Source organism: Patiria miniata, unplaced genomic scaffold (genome assembly GCF_015706575.1).
Source record: "Patiria miniata isolate m_02_andy unplaced genomic scaffold, ASM1570657v1 HiC_scaffold_5, whole genome shotgun sequence".
Classification (NCBI taxonomy): Eukaryota; Metazoa; Echinodermata; class Asteroidea; order Valvatida; family Asterinidae; genus Patiria; species Patiria miniata.
The window spans coordinates 40,645,058-40,663,559 of NW_024037072.1; the positions used below are offsets into that span (position 1 = coordinate 40,645,058).

The following is an 18,502-nucleotide window of genomic DNA, read 5'->3' on the forward strand; positions in this document are numbered from 1 at the left end:
TGCGCTATATAATCCTTGCCTACTGCAATGGAAATGCCGACTGTCTGGTGGCCAGGTATAGGCTGGGTCACGTGGGTGAGAGAGCCCTCTTTATGCCACCTACTTTTACAATAAACGGGGATTCACAATCACTTTTGGCGGGGACGATGGAATGTGATTCACTGAAGTTTCAACCGGATTGGGGGAAAATGGGGGAAGAATTCTGCACAATAATACATGCAACCCTACCTTTGTCCAGAGTGAATTCTTCAGCAGCATGAGAAGTTAGGGGCAGGTTCTGCATGCTCAGCTGTGCCTGGGATGCCAGGGTGGCCTGAGGGCCTGCCAAGATAACAACACCATTGCAAATAATAGTAATAGCATTAATAATGACGCCTCTGTGCAATACAGCACAGTGTTATTACAATTACAGTAAGAAAAGCCATGAAAGAGTTGTCATGTGTAAACCACATTGCCTCTACATGAATCAGCCTGGACAAGGGTTAACAAAGTCAAAACCAAAAAAATTGTGACACTTGGTTTTTTTGTACACCAATGCTCCCTTACTCACCAAACCACTCCTTGAAGATGGCCTCAGCCACATTGCCCCCCTCCATATTATTGACAAAGTTGTCCAAGATGATGCATCTTAGACCGGCCAACTGTGCCGGCAGAGCGCTCGGACAAACCACGGCAAACTTTGAATTGGTGCTGGGTCGAGATAGGAGCTTGCCTATGAAAATATGAAGAAGAACAAATTAAGGAGGGCAAGCTTAGACACAAATAACTGCTCAGGCAAAATGAACAAGCACAGTCAATGTATAGCTGTCAGATGTAGGGTGTCAAATTTCCTCACTAATTCTAATGTTCTGAGAGCACTCACACATGTACATGTACATGTATGTAAACACGCATGTCTACATTACATACCTAGTGTGGACATTCCATTGCTTTCGCATAGTTAAGAAAAACCAGTGAAAAAAAAATCATTTTTCTCAAACTGTGAAAACTCTTTCAACCCAATTTTTTCTTCTTCTATGATTCCCTTGAGTGTTTTCCAGAAACAGTGTTTCCCCGTTTCCAGAAATGGGGAAACACTGAGTGGACTTGCCCAAGTCCACACAACGTCTCCTCTACCGGTTCATGTGGACCTCTTTTGTTCGGAAGTCCACACAGTGAATGTAATGCCTACCCACATGTACATGTATGAGCGGGCCATCACCGCGTTATGGGGAAGTTGTTTATTGTTAGGCAAATTAGGACCGAGTTATGGGGACTTTCTGCTGTCCCCACAGCATCTTTGATACCCATAGTACCATGGGACAACTCGTGTGTAGTCCCCACAACTATGAAACAAGTATGTTGGTCATTCTTCGTTAAGTGTCTACTTTCATGTCCCGATACTTTGACGCCATATAGACAGAAAATGCGTAAATTTATGATACATTTTTGTGGATTTATGTTAATAAACATAATTCTGATAATAAATTATCATAAAAAGCTAGAGAATAAAGTTTATATTGTTCTTTATTTTCTGATGTGTGATGTCGACCCAGGAAAACCCATGTCCGGAAAACCCATATTGTCATTTCCGTCGCAAAAGGTGTGACGGATACGACTTTTGCATTTTTTTCCTATGCTACAACACTGAAAATTGAATCTTGATAAAATGGTTAAAACTCCCCTAAAGATTGCGCCGTGCGTTAATTACAGTTGCCGTGATACATAATGATCACATCCCATGAAAGAAATTCAACGCTTGAAAAAACAATTTTCAAAATTTTCAAAAGGCCCAAAGACACTTACTGAAGAATGCCCCATGTGTGTAGAGTGTCGTGTTCTTTCACTAATCCCAATGTACTGAGAGCACTAACACATGTGCATGTATAAGTGTAAGCATCTGCAGGCTGAACATTCAACATTAAACAGACATTTTACTCCAAGAATAATGGAAATATTCATGTGAAAACTTGTTGCTATGGTGGCTTTGAAGGGACATCGCAAATCACGACAATTCACATTCATGACTTGCCCCAATTCGTGAATATTGACATCAATATTCATGACAAAAAATTCACGTTGCGCTCTCTGGTTGCAAATATTGACATTCATATTTGTGTAAAAAAAAAATTGACGTTTCGCTCTCCGGTCGCAATATCGACGTCAATATTTGCGTCAAAGATGTCACATCCAGCTCTCCGGTCGCAAATACTGACGTCAATATTCATGTCAAAAATTTCATGACTTGTTCCCTGATCTCAAATATTGACGTCAATATTCCTGGCAAAAAAATGCACGTCTCACTCTCCGGTCCCAAATATTGATATCAATATTCGCATAAAAAAAATGTCACATTTAGCTCTCCGGTCGCAAATACTGACGTCAATTTTCACATCAAAAATTTCAAGACTTGTTCCCTGATCTCAAATATTGACACCAATATTCGTGTCAAAAAATTCACGTCTTGCACTCCAGTCGCAAATATTGATGTCACTTTTTGCGTCAAAAATGTCACATCTTGCTCTCAGATAACAAATACTGACATCAATATTCGTGTCAAAAATATCATGACTTGTTCTCAGTCTCAGGAAACTTCCAGCAAGTTGGCTGGGCAGGCTGATACATCAGGTCGAAGTGCACACTGAGGTATACCTGTAAGACTTCTGACTGACATCATGTGTCAGTAATTGGCTGAGTTGTGTTTGCACAATGCGCTACACTTAGCAATCGGGCTGTGTGTGGGTTGAAATCTGAGGTTGTTTCTAGTTCTACTTACTCTTTATTTCACGGAAAGCTGATGGGCTGGTTGCATACTTTGCGACAAAAATTTCACTGAGGACTACGACCAGTCGTGTGTGTTCCTCTGGATGGTCTTCAAGCATCGCTTTTCGTATATAATCAGCAACATCTGTTCCTATTTTAAAAAGTAAAGAAATGGAAATGTACAACAAAATTGCTGCCAATTTTTTTACTTTTTTGCTCTTTAACCTTTATATCAATATTTGAATTAATGAATATTCAGTGAAGTGATAAAGAGGGCCCTTTTCCTGTCCTAACTTCACTAATTCCCATACTGTCCGTCTGTCTAGCCTATTTCACTCCACTGCAGAAGGTAAGCCTCTTCGACTATTTTTCATCCCTCCATCTACTGTTTTGTCTCCCTCCTTTCCTGATTTGATTTCTTGGAGTCCAATTGGTCGTTTTGCATGTCCACCGTTGTCATACCTCCTTGCCAGCTGACCTGCCCACCTCCACTTCTTTGATTTAATGGTCTTAATAATGTCCTGCACTCCTGATTTCTTTCTTAGATTCTCATTTGTCACCCTGTCCTTCTTTGTTACTCCTGTCATTATTCCTTCCATAGCACTCTCTGTCACCCTTAGTTTTTTCTCCAGGCGTTTGTTGGTAGTCCATGTCTCGGCACCATACGATAGGACAGGTAGGATGCACTGATCGAATACCGGCCTTTTCAGGGATATGGGAAAGGTGTGGTCTCGAAAGATGTAGCCGAGTGTGCCAAACTTCACCCAACCTAACTGGATTCTTCTCTTTATCGCCTCCCCAGTATCACTGTAGAGGCTGATCTTCTTTCCTAGATAGATGTAATGGTCTACTGTCTCCAATTCTTTTTCATCAATTGCTATTTTAAAGTTCCTTCAATATTACATAATAAAATGCACAGTTTCAGTGACGACAAAGAGAAGAACGATTACTTTGATTACCTGGTCTGAAATTCCTCTTGTAATCTGCTTGTTCGCCCAGTTTGAGGCGCTGTTCTAAGATGGATGCCAGGGGTCGTATAGTCTTGTCCAGATCCTCTCCTGCATGGACTATGACAACTGAAGGAAAGAAACACCAGCAGATTAGAAATATTATGATTTCTCAAGAAATTTTTAGTCTGCCATCTTAAAATCCAGTGTTACCAAATGTTAAAGAGACATGGATCACAACGGGCTGTATTTTGGAGACAGAGCTTTGTGAATGAGCTGGATGCAACTATTTGTCCTTTTTGCCCTCACAGTTACAGCTACATAGGCTATATAACATTGAATATGGCGACTCCAACAAACGATACTGCTAAAAATAAGAAGGCACACAGGTGCCTTTACATGTACAGTCGTTTTACTAGTTCCGGAGTTTTTCCTAGTTCCAGATCGCTTCAAAGGAAAACCTACGTCTTGTGAATTGGTCTCCAATAACCTATTTTTTTTCAGACGAAGTGCGTGTTGAAAAGTAAATGTAATCTTCTTGATACACATATATCTTAAAAATCTCTAGAAAAGGAATTTCGGTCAGATTTCCTACTCGCATTTCGACACGTTTGTAGAAAATCACAGGAGCCAAGAATCGACAATAAAGTTCTGCTCAGCTGATCACTCACAGTGTGTGATTTTATATATTTTTTTCGTACTCTACACTCTACAATATTTAGAAAATGTGATTACCATACACAGCACGCGCACCAGTCACACTTGCCAACTGCATGGCGCAGCGCGGCATGGCGCTGAAGCGCACACCCAACGACTGTTTGTCAGCCGTGATGCGAGTGACGCTTCATAGTTAGTGCAGCAGTAGTGCATCAAACAATCGTCAGGTTTGCGCAATTCAGCGCCATGCCGCACCGCAACATGCAGTTGGCAAGTGTGACTGGTGCGCGCGCTGTGCATGGTGATCGACCGCGCATTGCCATTTCTTTAATTTGTACACGCATTTTGTTTGTGCACCAATCAATGGTAACTCTGGCCGCCAACAAAGTCGCACTTAATCAACGACTGTTTTAGGTACTGACATGTGCCCGGCGCCAAAAGCCCATACTGTCAGACGGCGCGGGGCACTATGACTACATGAAACAGTCGTTGATTAAGCGCGACTTGTTTTTCTTCAATAGCGACGTCACACACGCGCTCGATGATCGATTTCAGTCATGTCAGTGAAATGGACTGCACAACTCGGCATCTATCCAGGGTTACTGTCTTTCTCATTTGTATTCTCTTCTCCAGTTTTTAGGGGGGGCCTTTTGTCCTCGCAAGGGTATGCACAAAATGCATACCGTGTACATGCCCCCAAAGTAAGCCAAATCGGTGGAGGGTTAGTATGGAGGGTACCGTAGTTCAATGCTCCATTCAAGTCGTCAGTAGAGCTAATGTCTTATCATCACTTTTGCAATGAATGACCTTCATTGAGATGATATTTATACATGTATATCATCTCAATGAAGGTACCGTAGTTCAACAAGTGGTGTCAGGTTGCAAATTTTTTTCCCAACACTGATAACTACGAGCACATTTTCTGAGACTGCAGAGTTTGGGGAGCGACAAAACTTTTTTTATTATTATTATTATTATTATTTATTCGGCCAAAACATTCAAAATACAAACATGTACATGTACATACAATGTAAGAAATGTCATACATCAAGGACAGTCAAGATGAAAGATAAATTGTGTAACAAATACCAATCAAAAAGAATAGATGTGTATAGGTACAGTAGGTAAGAATGAGATGGGGAAGAAATGGGGGTGGGGATGAGGAATGTATAGAAGGGGAGCGGATTGGGGAAGAGTGGAAGTGGGAGGGAGTTCAACAAGCAGAGTAAAGACAATCCAATCTAAGATGGCCAGGATGAACAAAAGTGAAAACACTGTGACTCAAAAGCCTGTTCATCCAATCCTAGGTTGGTAACATGAAATAAGTTTAAAATATAACTATTAAATACAAGTAATATGAGAAGTTAAAAAATAAATCTGGAAATTAAAAATGCTATAATAATGGAGGGTAATATATATGAATAAAAAAATGGGTAAATAAATATCTGCTAAATATGTAAATGAATTTAAATGAAAATAAAAAAGTAGCATAAATAAAATAATTCAGTAAGAAACACAATAAGTGATAAACAAGTAAGCAATGAAACATACAAACGAGTTGAAAAAAGCTTTTAACAAAGACAAGAACAATCAGATAAAACCATACAGAAAAAACATAACAGATACCGTACACATGCAAACAGACAAGCAAAGTTACAATTATACGAACAGTCTAATACATGTACAAACGTAACACACACACTAAAAACATATTAACAAAAAACAAACAAACGACAAACAGCCCAACACCCCAACAAACAAACAAACAAACAAACCAAAAGTTAATAAGAGAACTTTATACGAAAAAAAAAATTAAATGATTCATGAAGGAAAGAAAACTGACTGGTATAATTTGAAATGAATATTAGTTGAGCAAAGAAATCTGTTCGAACCAGGACCCGAACCCGAGACCCCTGGACTACCGTTCCAGCGCTGGAACAGCAATACAGAGGTCCCGGGCCCGAATCCCGACTCGGACAAACCTCCCCGCTCATCCAATATCCAAAACACAATTTAGATCAAAAGCAATAAATAGACAAAACATTACAGGCATTTAACCATCAATAAAATGAGCACATAATTCACGATTAAAACACTGAAATGAATCAAGTATCAATGAGTCCTTAACGTGGATTGGGAGATTACTCCATATACGAGGAAAAGCATGAACAGGGGAATTCCTTAAACTTAGGGTTCTGGCGTAATGGTGATTAAATGAAACTGTGTCCAGGTGACGGGTATTGACTACTGTATGGGATGTAATACTGAGACAATCAATGAGGCCAAACAAACATTTAATGGTAAATTGAACAGTGAGTTTGTGTCGTCTAGTTTCAAGGCTTAACCAGTTCAGTGTATGCAGTCTGTCCTCATAGGTCATGGCTCCTCTCTGTTGCTTTTAAGAATAACAAAAAACGGGGGAGTCCTGAGCTACACAAACCCCGGGCTAAGAACGCTCCAGTCTGCCTAGCTTGAGTAACTCCAGCTGACATGCTCATAATCATTCACATGTAGCGCTGGAGACATAACTAGGGAGTTAGAGTGTGGTAGCAAGAGACCCTTCCAGAATGGCCTCCCAAAAATAGTCCTTTTTCATCTCTAATATCCCTCCCCAGATTTCATTTACATACCTCATACATTCGGCAGTCATTCATGAAGCTAATGATCGACTTGAAACAGACCACCAAAAAAAACAAATGTGAAAAATCTTGACGATTTCGGTGGCTTGTCCGTAAAAAAATGTCCAGTTCCAACAGCTGTCGTCCATTTTGTTTGGTTTATTATGTAAATGCATGCATCACGTGATGACATCGAAAAAAAATCTGCGCGCGCGATGTATGTGGATACCACACCGCTTTCAGGCGCCGCAAGTGAGTCCAATTTTCGTCTGGTGTGTTGTCGTGGAAAGCATTCTCATCTTGCTTTCCGCAACAACGCACCCCAGTGCGATTCCCGTTCCCGACTGCAATTCCGTTACCGGGCGCGCGCCATGCAACCAAGTGCGCGCGATGCATCAATTATGATAATGAGTAGACTGGATCACATTTGTAAACACAGGTGCATTTCGAACGATAATAGGGAGTCGGGAACTAGGGCAGATTTTATGGACGGAAACCGGTTCAAGCTAGTTCCCGAGTCCCTTTCATTGTTCGAAATACATTTGTGTTTACAAACGTGATCCAGTCTGCTCATTATCATAATCGATGCATTGCGTAATGCTCGGTAACGGAATCGCACCCGGGATACGGGGGACCATCAAATGAACGCTGGGCATGAAGACCACATCGCAATTCAAACACGAGTCGGAAATTTAACGTGTTCACAATTGAACGGGAAATGTCCCTTTTCATCCGGATCGCAAGTAAACTTCAGTACAACCATCTTAATTATCGATGTCTACTTGTACCTCAGGTGGTGTATCTAGTAATTTGGAGGCCATTTTGAGGGTGAAATCTGATGTTTTTGTTGGGCAATGTTGGATTTTTGGGTCAATGACAGAATTGTGTTGCTCGGCATATAACCATTAGCTTGGACCCCACTATCATGACTATCGCCAGACCATGTCCGAATGTTAAAATGGCGATAAGTTGGGTCCAAGTTACTCAGACTAGGTCTGTTTCAAGTAGATCATTAACTTTGTGAATGACTGCTGAATGTATGAAGTATGTAAATGAAATCTGGGGTGGGATATTAGAGATGAAAAAGGACTATTTTTGGGAGGCCATTCTGGAAGGGTCTCTTGCTACCACACTCTAACTCCCTAGTTATGTCTCCAGCGCTACATGTGAAGGGAATGTCGGACACTTCGCCCCATTTCCACGTCGCCCCATGTCACTTTGCCCCTAACCACTTCGCCCCATCCCCACTTCGCCCCATTCCCACATCGCCCCATCCCCACTTCGCCCCATTCCCACTTCGCCCCATCCCCACTTCGCCCCATCCCCACTTCGCCCCATCCCACTTCACGCCAGCCGTTACATGTAAAAAAAAAATCTCATCTATTTTATTGGCTTAAAAAACAATTTCAACAGATTCAGTAATTGCTTACCAACGGAAAGCAAGGCTCTCCCCTACCGAGAAAAAAGCTTGAAGTAAAACTTTAGATCCAACTTTGTATACCAACCCGTCTCCCACTTATCTGAGAACGACAATACCTTTGACATCCTAATTTCACTCTTGGAGGAACCAATCTCATCTTAATGAAGTTGTAAGTGTCATCAGATGAATTTTGACGGAACATTTTCCTCAAGGCAGTGAGTTCCTTTTAACTCGGACCCATACCTACGGATTCTTTTGAATCCAGCGGCTGATGAGTCCCAGAAGGGACGAATATGCATTCTGCTATTGCCCTCAGGTAAAACCTAACCCACTCCACTGCCTGGGTAAACTTGGCTACGGTCAAAACTTCCATTGAATATGAATATGACTGAGCATGGAGCAAAACTCCATGGACTGAGCATGTCAGCTGGATTTACTCAATCAAGCTATCTGCCCAAAAAACAAGAGTTGAACATAAATACTCACCCTTTTCAACCCTGGGTTGCTCTCGGTCATGATTCTCAATTCCAGCCATCATGATTTTTCAATCTTGGTTGAAAAAAGACGTGTCTAAAGTTACGAATGACATTTGAGAATGTGTGCGTAATATGACTATGAGCTCTGCTCATAGTTTGCAAACAACATGTCTGAAAATGCACACGATGACGTATTTTTATATACTACGGTGGTATACATAGAGGGCGCGCTATGCGATCATGGGAAATCCCCATTTTTACTCTTTCACTTTGATTCAGTGACTCGACAAAAGTATTATGGAGGGCATTCACTGGCAAGGTGGAATATTTTGTTAAAAAAGAAAGTGACTTGCCCATCTATACAAACAGAGGCGTAGCCAGGATTTTTATTTTAATAGGGGAGGGGGAAACTCTGAGGGAAACGGGAGGGGTACCAGTATCTTATTGAGGGGCACTCAGTATAGTCATGGAGAGTGCTTAATTGGTGGATCGAAATTTGGGGAAATTTTGTTGTGGATCCACAACAAAATTTCCCCAAATTTTCAGGGGCTTGAAAGTCCGATTCATCCAGCGGGGGGCATGGGAGAAACCCCCACCCCACCCCACCCCACATATGGTGGTGTACCCTAACGTGGCGCACTTCGAAGCATACCCAAATTTCCTTGTGTAGTGTTGCCAAACCTCTTTGTTGACAAACCTCAAATTCATGCAGTAAAATACTAGTACTTTTACCTTATTAATGCTTGCTGTTTAACCTCTGTGAACAATTTCGGTTTCATAAAATTTAAGCCGAAATTAAAAAACGGTGGCGTCCGGAAATTGGGCACAATTTGGCGGAGTGTTCCCTAACGTGGCGCACTTAAATAAATCTCGGGAAATTCCAAATTAACATTTAAGAATTTCTGAAAAATTGATAAATTCTGATAAATCATTATTATCTCTACTTACATACCCAGCCAGATGTTTGTCACAAAATTATTTTCTTATTTTTCGGGGCATTTTCAAAGGGTTCACTTTGCACTTGAAAATAAAATCGGAAAATCACGCCAAAATAAGTTTTTCTTTTAACTTTGTAGCGGGTAAATAAATTCGCGATTTATGAACGGGAGTGTTTATAACTTGATGAAATTTCACTTTCTGTGAAATTTCAGTTAAAACTTTTGCTCTAGCTAGGCGCTACAGGCGAAAAATCAAAGTGCGCCACGTTAGGGGGCGCGCCACGTTAGGGTACATCAACAATACACACACAGGTGAGTATTCGCCTGCAATCAGGGGTCCCTCTGCTTTGTTTGTACTCTAATTTTTTAGGAAGACCTCCTTGGTACACGATTGCCATATCCTTGGGGAATTTTCGCTATATTGCTAAACGTTTAATATTGAATTCAGAAAACAAACTCACACATACAATGTACTAGCACACCCGCCGCATTTTTGTTTCAAAGACAGTTCAGACGTCGATGCGATGTACAGTCAAGTCATTGTTGCCACCCACCCCCCCCCCTCCTAAAAAGCTGGATACGCTAGTGCGCCAATAAATAAGCCTCTGTATTGATGACGTCACACTTTGTGTACCTGTCATTTTTTTCGATTGGGCTACGAAACAGTCGTCCCCGGTTCAGGCTCCCATGAAAGCCTATACAGATGCTAGTTTATTGCGCAAAGTTGAAAAGCGGCCAATCGTCTAGTTTAACTACTTAAACATTTCCTCTCAGGAGAGGGGCCAATTTTCATTATGGGGGCACCTGAGGCATGGGGCGTGCCCCCCCCCCCCCGTGCCACGTAACTGCCTATAAATTTCTGCAGATGACTATTCCCGGAGACTAGGCCCCTCCCCAAAAGGGTCTTTTTATTTTTTAATTAACATGTTTAATTAACAGACGATCGAGAAGTGCAGATTACAGTTTTGAAATCGATTCTCCAATATTGAGTCCCCTTTCCATCTACAGATTATATTCCGATTCGTGAAAAATTGAAAGAACACCCCCTCATTTTGACACCCTCTGTGGAAACAACATCCCCAACCCCTTCCCGCCTGGTATATCAGCAGATCTTGAATCGCTGTGGTGACAACCTGACATTGTTATGAGATTCGTGCATTTGACCTTGTACATGATTTCCTTCCTCCGGCGATATCCGGTATCGAGCCGGATAACCGGGGTGGGTAAACTTGCACGTGAACGTGTTTACGGCGACCGGTAAACCTGCCGGAGATGAGTCAGTAATAAGTGTGTAGCACGGTTGACAAATGTTTTCGTGAGTCATTGGTTCAAGCATAATAGTGATTCAATAGTGATTAAAGCTGCTCTCTCCGTGCTATTGTCGAGTCTCCAAAAAAATAGAGTTTGTTTTTCTTAAAACTGCTAGTTTCCTAGCAACGCAAAAGTTGTTTTCTTCTGAATAAGACACCGAACCCAAAAAATCCACCCACGTTTAGTATTATGTGGACTTACTAGACGACTTTCGAATTATTTGTAGCCCGACAATAATGCAGTCATTATGCTTTGTGTGCATTACGTGCGCAAGCAACCTAAAGTGCATTTTCAGAGGGAAACCTCCAATACACACACAAAAAAAAGGAAGGGTTTGTTCGATTTTAAGCTGTTCGGGAGCACATGGATAGCAACTTTAAGTTAAGTTTAGGTATAGACTTATAGGCCTAGTTGATTTGTTTACTTGGTTGGAAATGACGATACCTGACACTGACTTGTTGACACCGCTGGGCGTGGAGTTTAAGGAAGGAAATGCGGTTTTTTCAAGGTCGTCCAAAGGCCCGACAATATTTCAGGGAAACAAAACAGCTTCACTTTTTGGAAGACCGATTACTGATTTGACTGGTTTTTCTTTATTCCCACTTTGGTTTGACTAGGTTCCAAACAAAACTTGGTTCTACAGCAGAAAAAAAAGTAACGACGGAGAAGAATGTACATGATACCAAATGAAGTAAAACAATTAAAAGACTGTGCAGCATGAACGATGGTAACTTTTTCGTGCGTTGAAAATTGACTGCATTTCAATTAAATTAATTATAAGGCTTACAAAATAAATTGTCACTGACGAATGCATGAATACAAATGCAGTGTATGTGTCTACGAAACATAGGATTTGAGGTCATATTCACACAAAACTAAGTCTTTGACGAAACGCATGAAAGTTCTGGGTCTATGGGATTTTGATACTACCAAATCAAGTCTTCAACAAACAAAGCAACTGATCTGAATGGCATGAAGCAAAGTCACTGAGGCACAAAGTCCGAATCAATTATTAATCCCAAATTAGCTTGTGCATGCAAATCTCCACGGAGACGGAACCATAATTAAAAATGTAAACAAACTCCAGTTGTGTTTTGAAAAGAAGAATATCAGTATGAAAACGGGGGCCTGTGACGAAATACAGGACTGATTTTTTCAGATTACGTGATATTCAGACAGTCAAACAAGAAGCAAAACAACTGAACCCGGACGCAAGGTCACCGATGAGGCAGCAGCTAACGTTTTTTTATCAAACCCAAAACGGCATGTGCATATCTCCACAGAGACGGAAGTGGTTTTCTAAATTGTCGTTTGTGTTTGTTTTGACAATTGTGAAGAAAATGCAGTTATGTTTTTGGGGGAAAAAAACCCTTAAATATCAGTATGAAACGGGGTCTCTGTGACGAATGTAGGACCGTTTTTTCCGGACCTACATGATTTTGACATCTCATACAAACCTAAGCAACTGAACCCAATGACGCAAGTCACCGAGGGGCAAAGTTTATCAATCTGAAATTGGCTTGAGCAGTTCTCCAAAGAGACGGAAGTGGTTTTCCCAAAAATACCGAAATTGTAAACAAACTCCAGTCGCGTTTTGGAAAAAAAAATGACAAAAGAGTCGGTGATGTCAAAATGAAGGACAGGGGTGGGTGATATTCACACAAAACCCAGTCTGCAAGCAACAAAGCAACTGAAATCCATGACTCAGAATCACTGAGGCGCAAAGTCACGTCACGTTTTATAATCTCCATAGAAACGTTTGTCCGTAATACCGCTGAGCCAAATAAAAAAAAATCCGAATTTGTAAACAAACTTGTGTCATGTTTTGAAATAAAGGTGTCACACCATTTGCTAAAAACAACCTTTTTGCCGAATCAAAGTATACAATATAAGCAGGTAATTAAAAAACCGACTTGTCGAAACTTATTTCAGGTCACTATCATACTTTTGGGGAAAACTGAAACGCACCTTCAGTTTTCTCGACGCAAAAGAATTCGGTACGTGTCCGTTGAAAGCGCGATGATTCTAAAAAAAAATCGTGAGGAAATTATGGTAATTTCTTTATTTTCAAAAACGACGGCAATCATACTCTCGGGTGCACTTCACAGGATGCTTCATCCTATTATATTGTATTGACTTACAATCCATTTACATTATTTTGTCCACCAATGAATGGGGTCTCGCTGATGGCACTAACCATAACGAATTACCACCATAATAACAGAATGAACAAAATGTGAAATTTCGAAATCGGAAACAACGGAGTTACGATTGTCATGTTGAAATCAGTATAGGCCTATATTTTGTTTATTTTTATTTATTTATTTTTTTTGGGGGGGGGAGAGTTGGGAAACAACAACTGCAACAGCACTTGTCTCTCCGCAATTTCATAACTTTGCTTGCACTACATTTTGTTGCGTTAAGTCTTATGCTGTCTCGTACACTGCATTCAGGCCCAATTCCAAACATGACTCGGCAACTTTCGATTTAAAGTCGAAGTCCTAGAATATTTTTTTCTCGAAATATGCAGCATTCACTGAGCTGAAACTTCATCAGGTTTAGTTGTTCAGCACCCTTCTTTAGATGTTGAGCACTTTTGTTGCTTCAAACGAACATAATGCACAAATTACAAATCATGCACAATTACACGATTCCCCTTCAATAAGGTCAATAGTAGTGCTTTGATAAGGGGACGACTCTATAGTCCGAAGTACAATTGGTCCGAAGTACCATTGGTCCGAAGTCCCATTGGTCCGAAGTCCCATTGGTCCGAAGTCCCATTGGTCCACGGTCCCATTGGTCCGAAGTCCCATTGGTCCGAAGTCCCATTGGTCCGACGTCCCATTGGTCCGAAGTTCCATTGGTCCGACAGTCCATTGAAGTCCCATTGGTCCGAAGCCCCATTGGTCCGACGGCTCATTGGTCCGAAGTCCCATTGGTCCGACGCCCTATAGAATTAGGGTAAGGGTTAATAGGATTAGGGTTAGGGTTAGGGTCAGTCAACCTGAACAAGAGGAACTGCACAGTATTATGTTTCAGACCAATATGGGACTTGGGACCAATGGGGCTTCGGACCAATGGGGCTTCGGACCAATGGGGCTTCGGACCAATGGGTCTTCGGACCAATGGGACTTCGGACTATCGAGACGTAACCCTTTGATAAAAGCATTAACCCCAACCCCGCCAAATGCAACAGAAAGCAACAAAGGTAAAAAGTGTTTGCACATTGTTGTATTTAGCAGCCAACTCAAGTCCCTTTGCTCTGTTGCAGCTTGTTGCATTTAGCAGGAATACAGGAAATACAGGAATGCATTTTCCAGATTACGTGATATTGACAGTCTACAAAACCAAGTAAAGCAACAACAAAAAAACTTGAACCCGGAAGCAAGGTCACTGAGGCAGCAGCTCACGTTTTTATCCATCAAAATGGTGCATATCTCCACAGACTGAGACCGTGCGGAAGTGGTTTTCCAAAACAAACAAAACTAAAATTGTAAAGAAAATCCAGTCATGTTTAAAAAAAAAAAACTCTTGACTGATATCAGTTTGAAAACTTGGTGTTTCAAACTGTTACGAAATGTACTGGACAGATTTCCCAACCTACACGATGTTGACATCAGATCTGGTTGACATTCATAGAAAACAAAGCAACTGAACCCTTAATAACACAAATTCAAAGGCAGAAGGGCGAAGTTTATCCATCTGAAATAATTGGCGTGTGCAGATCTCCACCAGTGGCGTATATAGCCACGTACGGGGGGGGGGGGAGGGGGGGGCTGGGGCTGGGGGAACGTACCCCCGACAAATTGTCCGTGCCCCCCCCCCAAAAAAAAAATACTGATAAATACCCCTTTTCCTTCCCGGCAACCAAAAATGGTTTTTGTAAGTTGTATTTTTTCTGTTAGCCAAAGGCTTACTGTTTACAATTTCTTATGTCAATGGATATAGCATTATAGGGCCCAACTGGGAAAAACTGTCAAAGGATGTTTGCGATAATTATGTGCCCCCCATGATATTTTGATTCCCCCCTCCCCCCCCCACCCTGTACCCCACTAAAAAAAATCCTAGCAACGCCACTGATCTGCACAGAGACGGAAGTGGTTTTCCCCAAAAATACCGAAATTGTAAACAAACTCCAGTCGTGTTTTGAAAAAGAATATCACTATGTGAAAAAGAGAGTGGGTGACGTCAAAATGTAGGACCGAGGCAGGTGACATTAAACCATGTCTGCGTGTAACAAGGCAAACCTATCACAGTCATTGAGGCGCGAAGTCCACGCACGTCAGTCTCCATACAAACGTGTGTGTCACTATGTGTAATACCATACATGCACGGCTTAATTGCCAAAAAACACACCAAATTTGTAAACAAACTCGTCATGTTTTGAAAAATATATATAACACCATTTGCAAAAAAAACCACGATCTGAAGCAGGTTATTAAAAAACTAACTTGTCGAAATTTCAGCTCAGTCTCATACTTTTTGGAAAACTGAAAATGCACCTTCAGTTTTCTCGACGAAAAGCATATAGGTGTCCGTTGAACGCGCGATGATTCTACAAAAAAAATCGTGAGGAATTGGAGGTTATTTCCCTATTTACGAAAACGACGCCATAACAGAGTAAACAAAATGTGAAATTTCGAAATAATTACAATTATTGGAAACAATAGCGGGACGTCATGTTGAAATCACATTTATTTTTTTTTTTTTGGGGGGGGGGGGGGGAGTAGTAGGAAAGCAACATCTGCAGCAGCGCTTGTCTTTCCGCAATTTCATAACTTTGCTTGCACTACATTTTGTTGCGCAGGTCTTATGCCACTATTAGCTAGTGAGGTGTTTGGGTATAACGCCATGCATGGAAGAGTCTCTTTTGATTTGGTTCTGAAAAGAACCGGTTGCTTGTGAAACTCAAAGTTGCGCAGAATGCTCTGATCATCTTTAGGAGAAAGCTGGACAACCTTATTTCCAATTTTCATTTTGCCGTTTTCAAAGGTATTTTGGTGCCCTTTTGGTTTTTATGCTAATGTCAATTTCCATATTCATGAGCAAAAACGTGACGTGTTAGGCAGAGACCGAGTTGCAATAGGTTTGTGCACAAAAAGTTGCCAGAATTTTTTCTTCTTCGGTGATTCGTTGTTAGTGTATTAAGCCAATAAGCAAACATTTCTCATATATTTGTCAATGAGCAGATTTTTTGGTTCAAATTTGTACACAAACCCCCTAAACTGAACGTGTCTCCCTGAGACGACATCACGGCAACAGCGCCCTCAGTTGTCCCAAAAAGCAAAAGAAAATTCTAAATGTTTCAAGAAGTGCACTTTTGAATAAAAAAAACCAAAGAGAGACGTCAAATAATCCCTTTTCCCGGTTATTTTGTATCACAAGAATTCCCTTTATCGATACTTTAATTTCGTCCCCGAACATCGCCAAGCTCGATCAGTTCTCAATTTGAATTTCACAGAAAGCACTAGATTTTATTGAAGATTCACTCAATTTTTCTAGCATACCGATTCGTACTAAAATTTGCAAAAATTCGTCTCGTGTAGCACTAAAAATCGGCGGTGAATTGAAAAAGCAATTCGTGTTTGTTTTTTTTGTTTTTTTGTCATTTTTGTCAATACATTTCGTTTCTGGTGACTTAAACGTTATGATTAGAAAATGTGCCCAATATTTGGACTTATTTGAAGAATTGTGCCCAGTTTAACAAAAATTATAATTTCAACATATATTTCATTCATTTCATTCGGTAACATGTTTCCTCTTCATGGTCAAGTTAAAAAGAGGAGGCAAAACCTAAAAAGCAAAAGCTTATGCAAACATTTCCTTATAAATATATTGTACAAATAAAAGTAGTTAGCTGTAAGTTTCGAATATTCTTTTCTTCAGTGTTTCACAATTAAACATTAGAATCAGGAAGACCTTTCGCAATATGCTCTTTATTATACCATGGAAATAAGGCATGCCGCATTCAGATCAATTTTGCTCTTTGATAAACGTGTAATATGAATACAACCCAAAACCACAGAAGTTAGGTCTGTCTATCAAAGAGCAATATTACGAAGGTGTTTGATCTTACTGCTTAACATGTACAACTACATTTGCTTCTGATGTAATTTTCAGTAATAAATGGATTTGGAGGATTAGTATGTTATAGCAAAATATTGTTAAACGGACTTGTTTCACGTTTTGGGCTGGTAGATGCTGGAAAAACAAACAAAAAAACAATCATGTTCATGTCGTCTCGTTCCCTGACCCCAAGATGAAACGAAGCAATTTATAGACTTTGGGGAATTGTAAGGTCAGAGAATCAGCCTAGCAGGCTTGTGCCCCTTCACAGGTGTGTACATGCCATCAATTGCAAAGAAAATGCGGAATAACTTAATATGAAAAAGTAGGAGCATTTAAACAAACAAAAATCAGTTTTCTCCAACGCTGAAAAAGCCAGTTTTTTCCAACGCTGGTCGATCCACCCCACACCTTGTCCCTCCACTCTCGGCTGGAGAAGGCAATAAAAGCTCTTGATTGTTTGAAACCCCACAAATTCCCCCATTATAGAACCCCAAAATCCCGCCCCCACCCAATCTCCTGTCAAAATGGGCCCTATTTATGCCACAGCTTACAACATAGCTCAAGAAAAACGATAGTACGATGTGATACAATTAAGTTTGGGTTTTAAAAGTAAAGTACGTGTATGCAATTCTCAAAATGAAAGATGAAGGGGTTAGACTATCAAGCTTACTGGGGTCAGCATGTACCGCAATCAATGACTTGTGACAGAAATCTAAGACAGGGTGACCACAAATTCGTATCCTTGTGGAGACACACACACAATAGGGAACAAAACATTGTAAATGTCTCCACAGGGCAATTTCTATAGATGAATAGGTCTCCACAAGGCTTTCACGAAATAGATATATGGGTTTTACTCAAAAACTAGGAATTTCCAAGGTGGGTTGATCCGTCGCAAATGGAAGAGTTTTAAAAAAGGGATATTAATTCCAAATTTCAGCCAAGGAAACTAATTCTGGTTAAAATAAGAGCATTTTGAAACTTCACTTTCAAAATTGAACACTTTACTACATGAGAACAAAGAATTGTCTCCACAAGGATACAAATTTTAGAATGTGTGATTTTATGTGGTGTTTATTTGTGCCCAAAAGCAGCCAAAAAATAAAGCCTTCTTCAGAGAGTTGCCAAAGCCTAAATAAAATTTAAAAGGGTTTTTTAATCAAATTGAAACATGCACGTTTGCAAATTCTTAAGGAAGAGAAAAAAAATTATTTATTGAAGTTCAGATAGTCTTTAAAGGTACAGTCCATCATTTGCAGCTATCCAAAAAGTAACTTACGTAATTATTGTTGAAAAGCTTAATTGGTTTAAAGATGGTAATGAA

General features: G+C 40.5%; 1 protein-coding gene across 1 annotated transcript in view; it reads right to left on the bottom strand.

Moving 5' to 3' along the window:
* LOC119741971 overlaps nt 1-9,039 on the bottom strand; it is a 29,078-nt gene extending 20,039 nt beyond the window's left edge. Inside the window, exons 1-5 of the mRNA XM_038217943.1 lie at nt 8,871-9,039; nt 3,702-3,818; nt 2,756-2,893; nt 551-712; nt 229-321 (exon numbers count right to left, since the gene is read on the bottom strand). Coding sequence (XP_038073871.1) covers nt 229-321; nt 551-712; nt 2,756-2,893; nt 3,702-3,818; nt 8,871-8,922 — 562 coding nt within the window. The 5' untranslated portion in view covers nt 8,923-9,039. The remainder of the gene's footprint in view (nt 1-228; nt 322-550; nt 713-2,755; nt 2,894-3,701; nt 3,819-8,870) is intronic.
* Between the last annotated feature and the right edge of the window lie 9,463 nt (nt 9,040-18,502).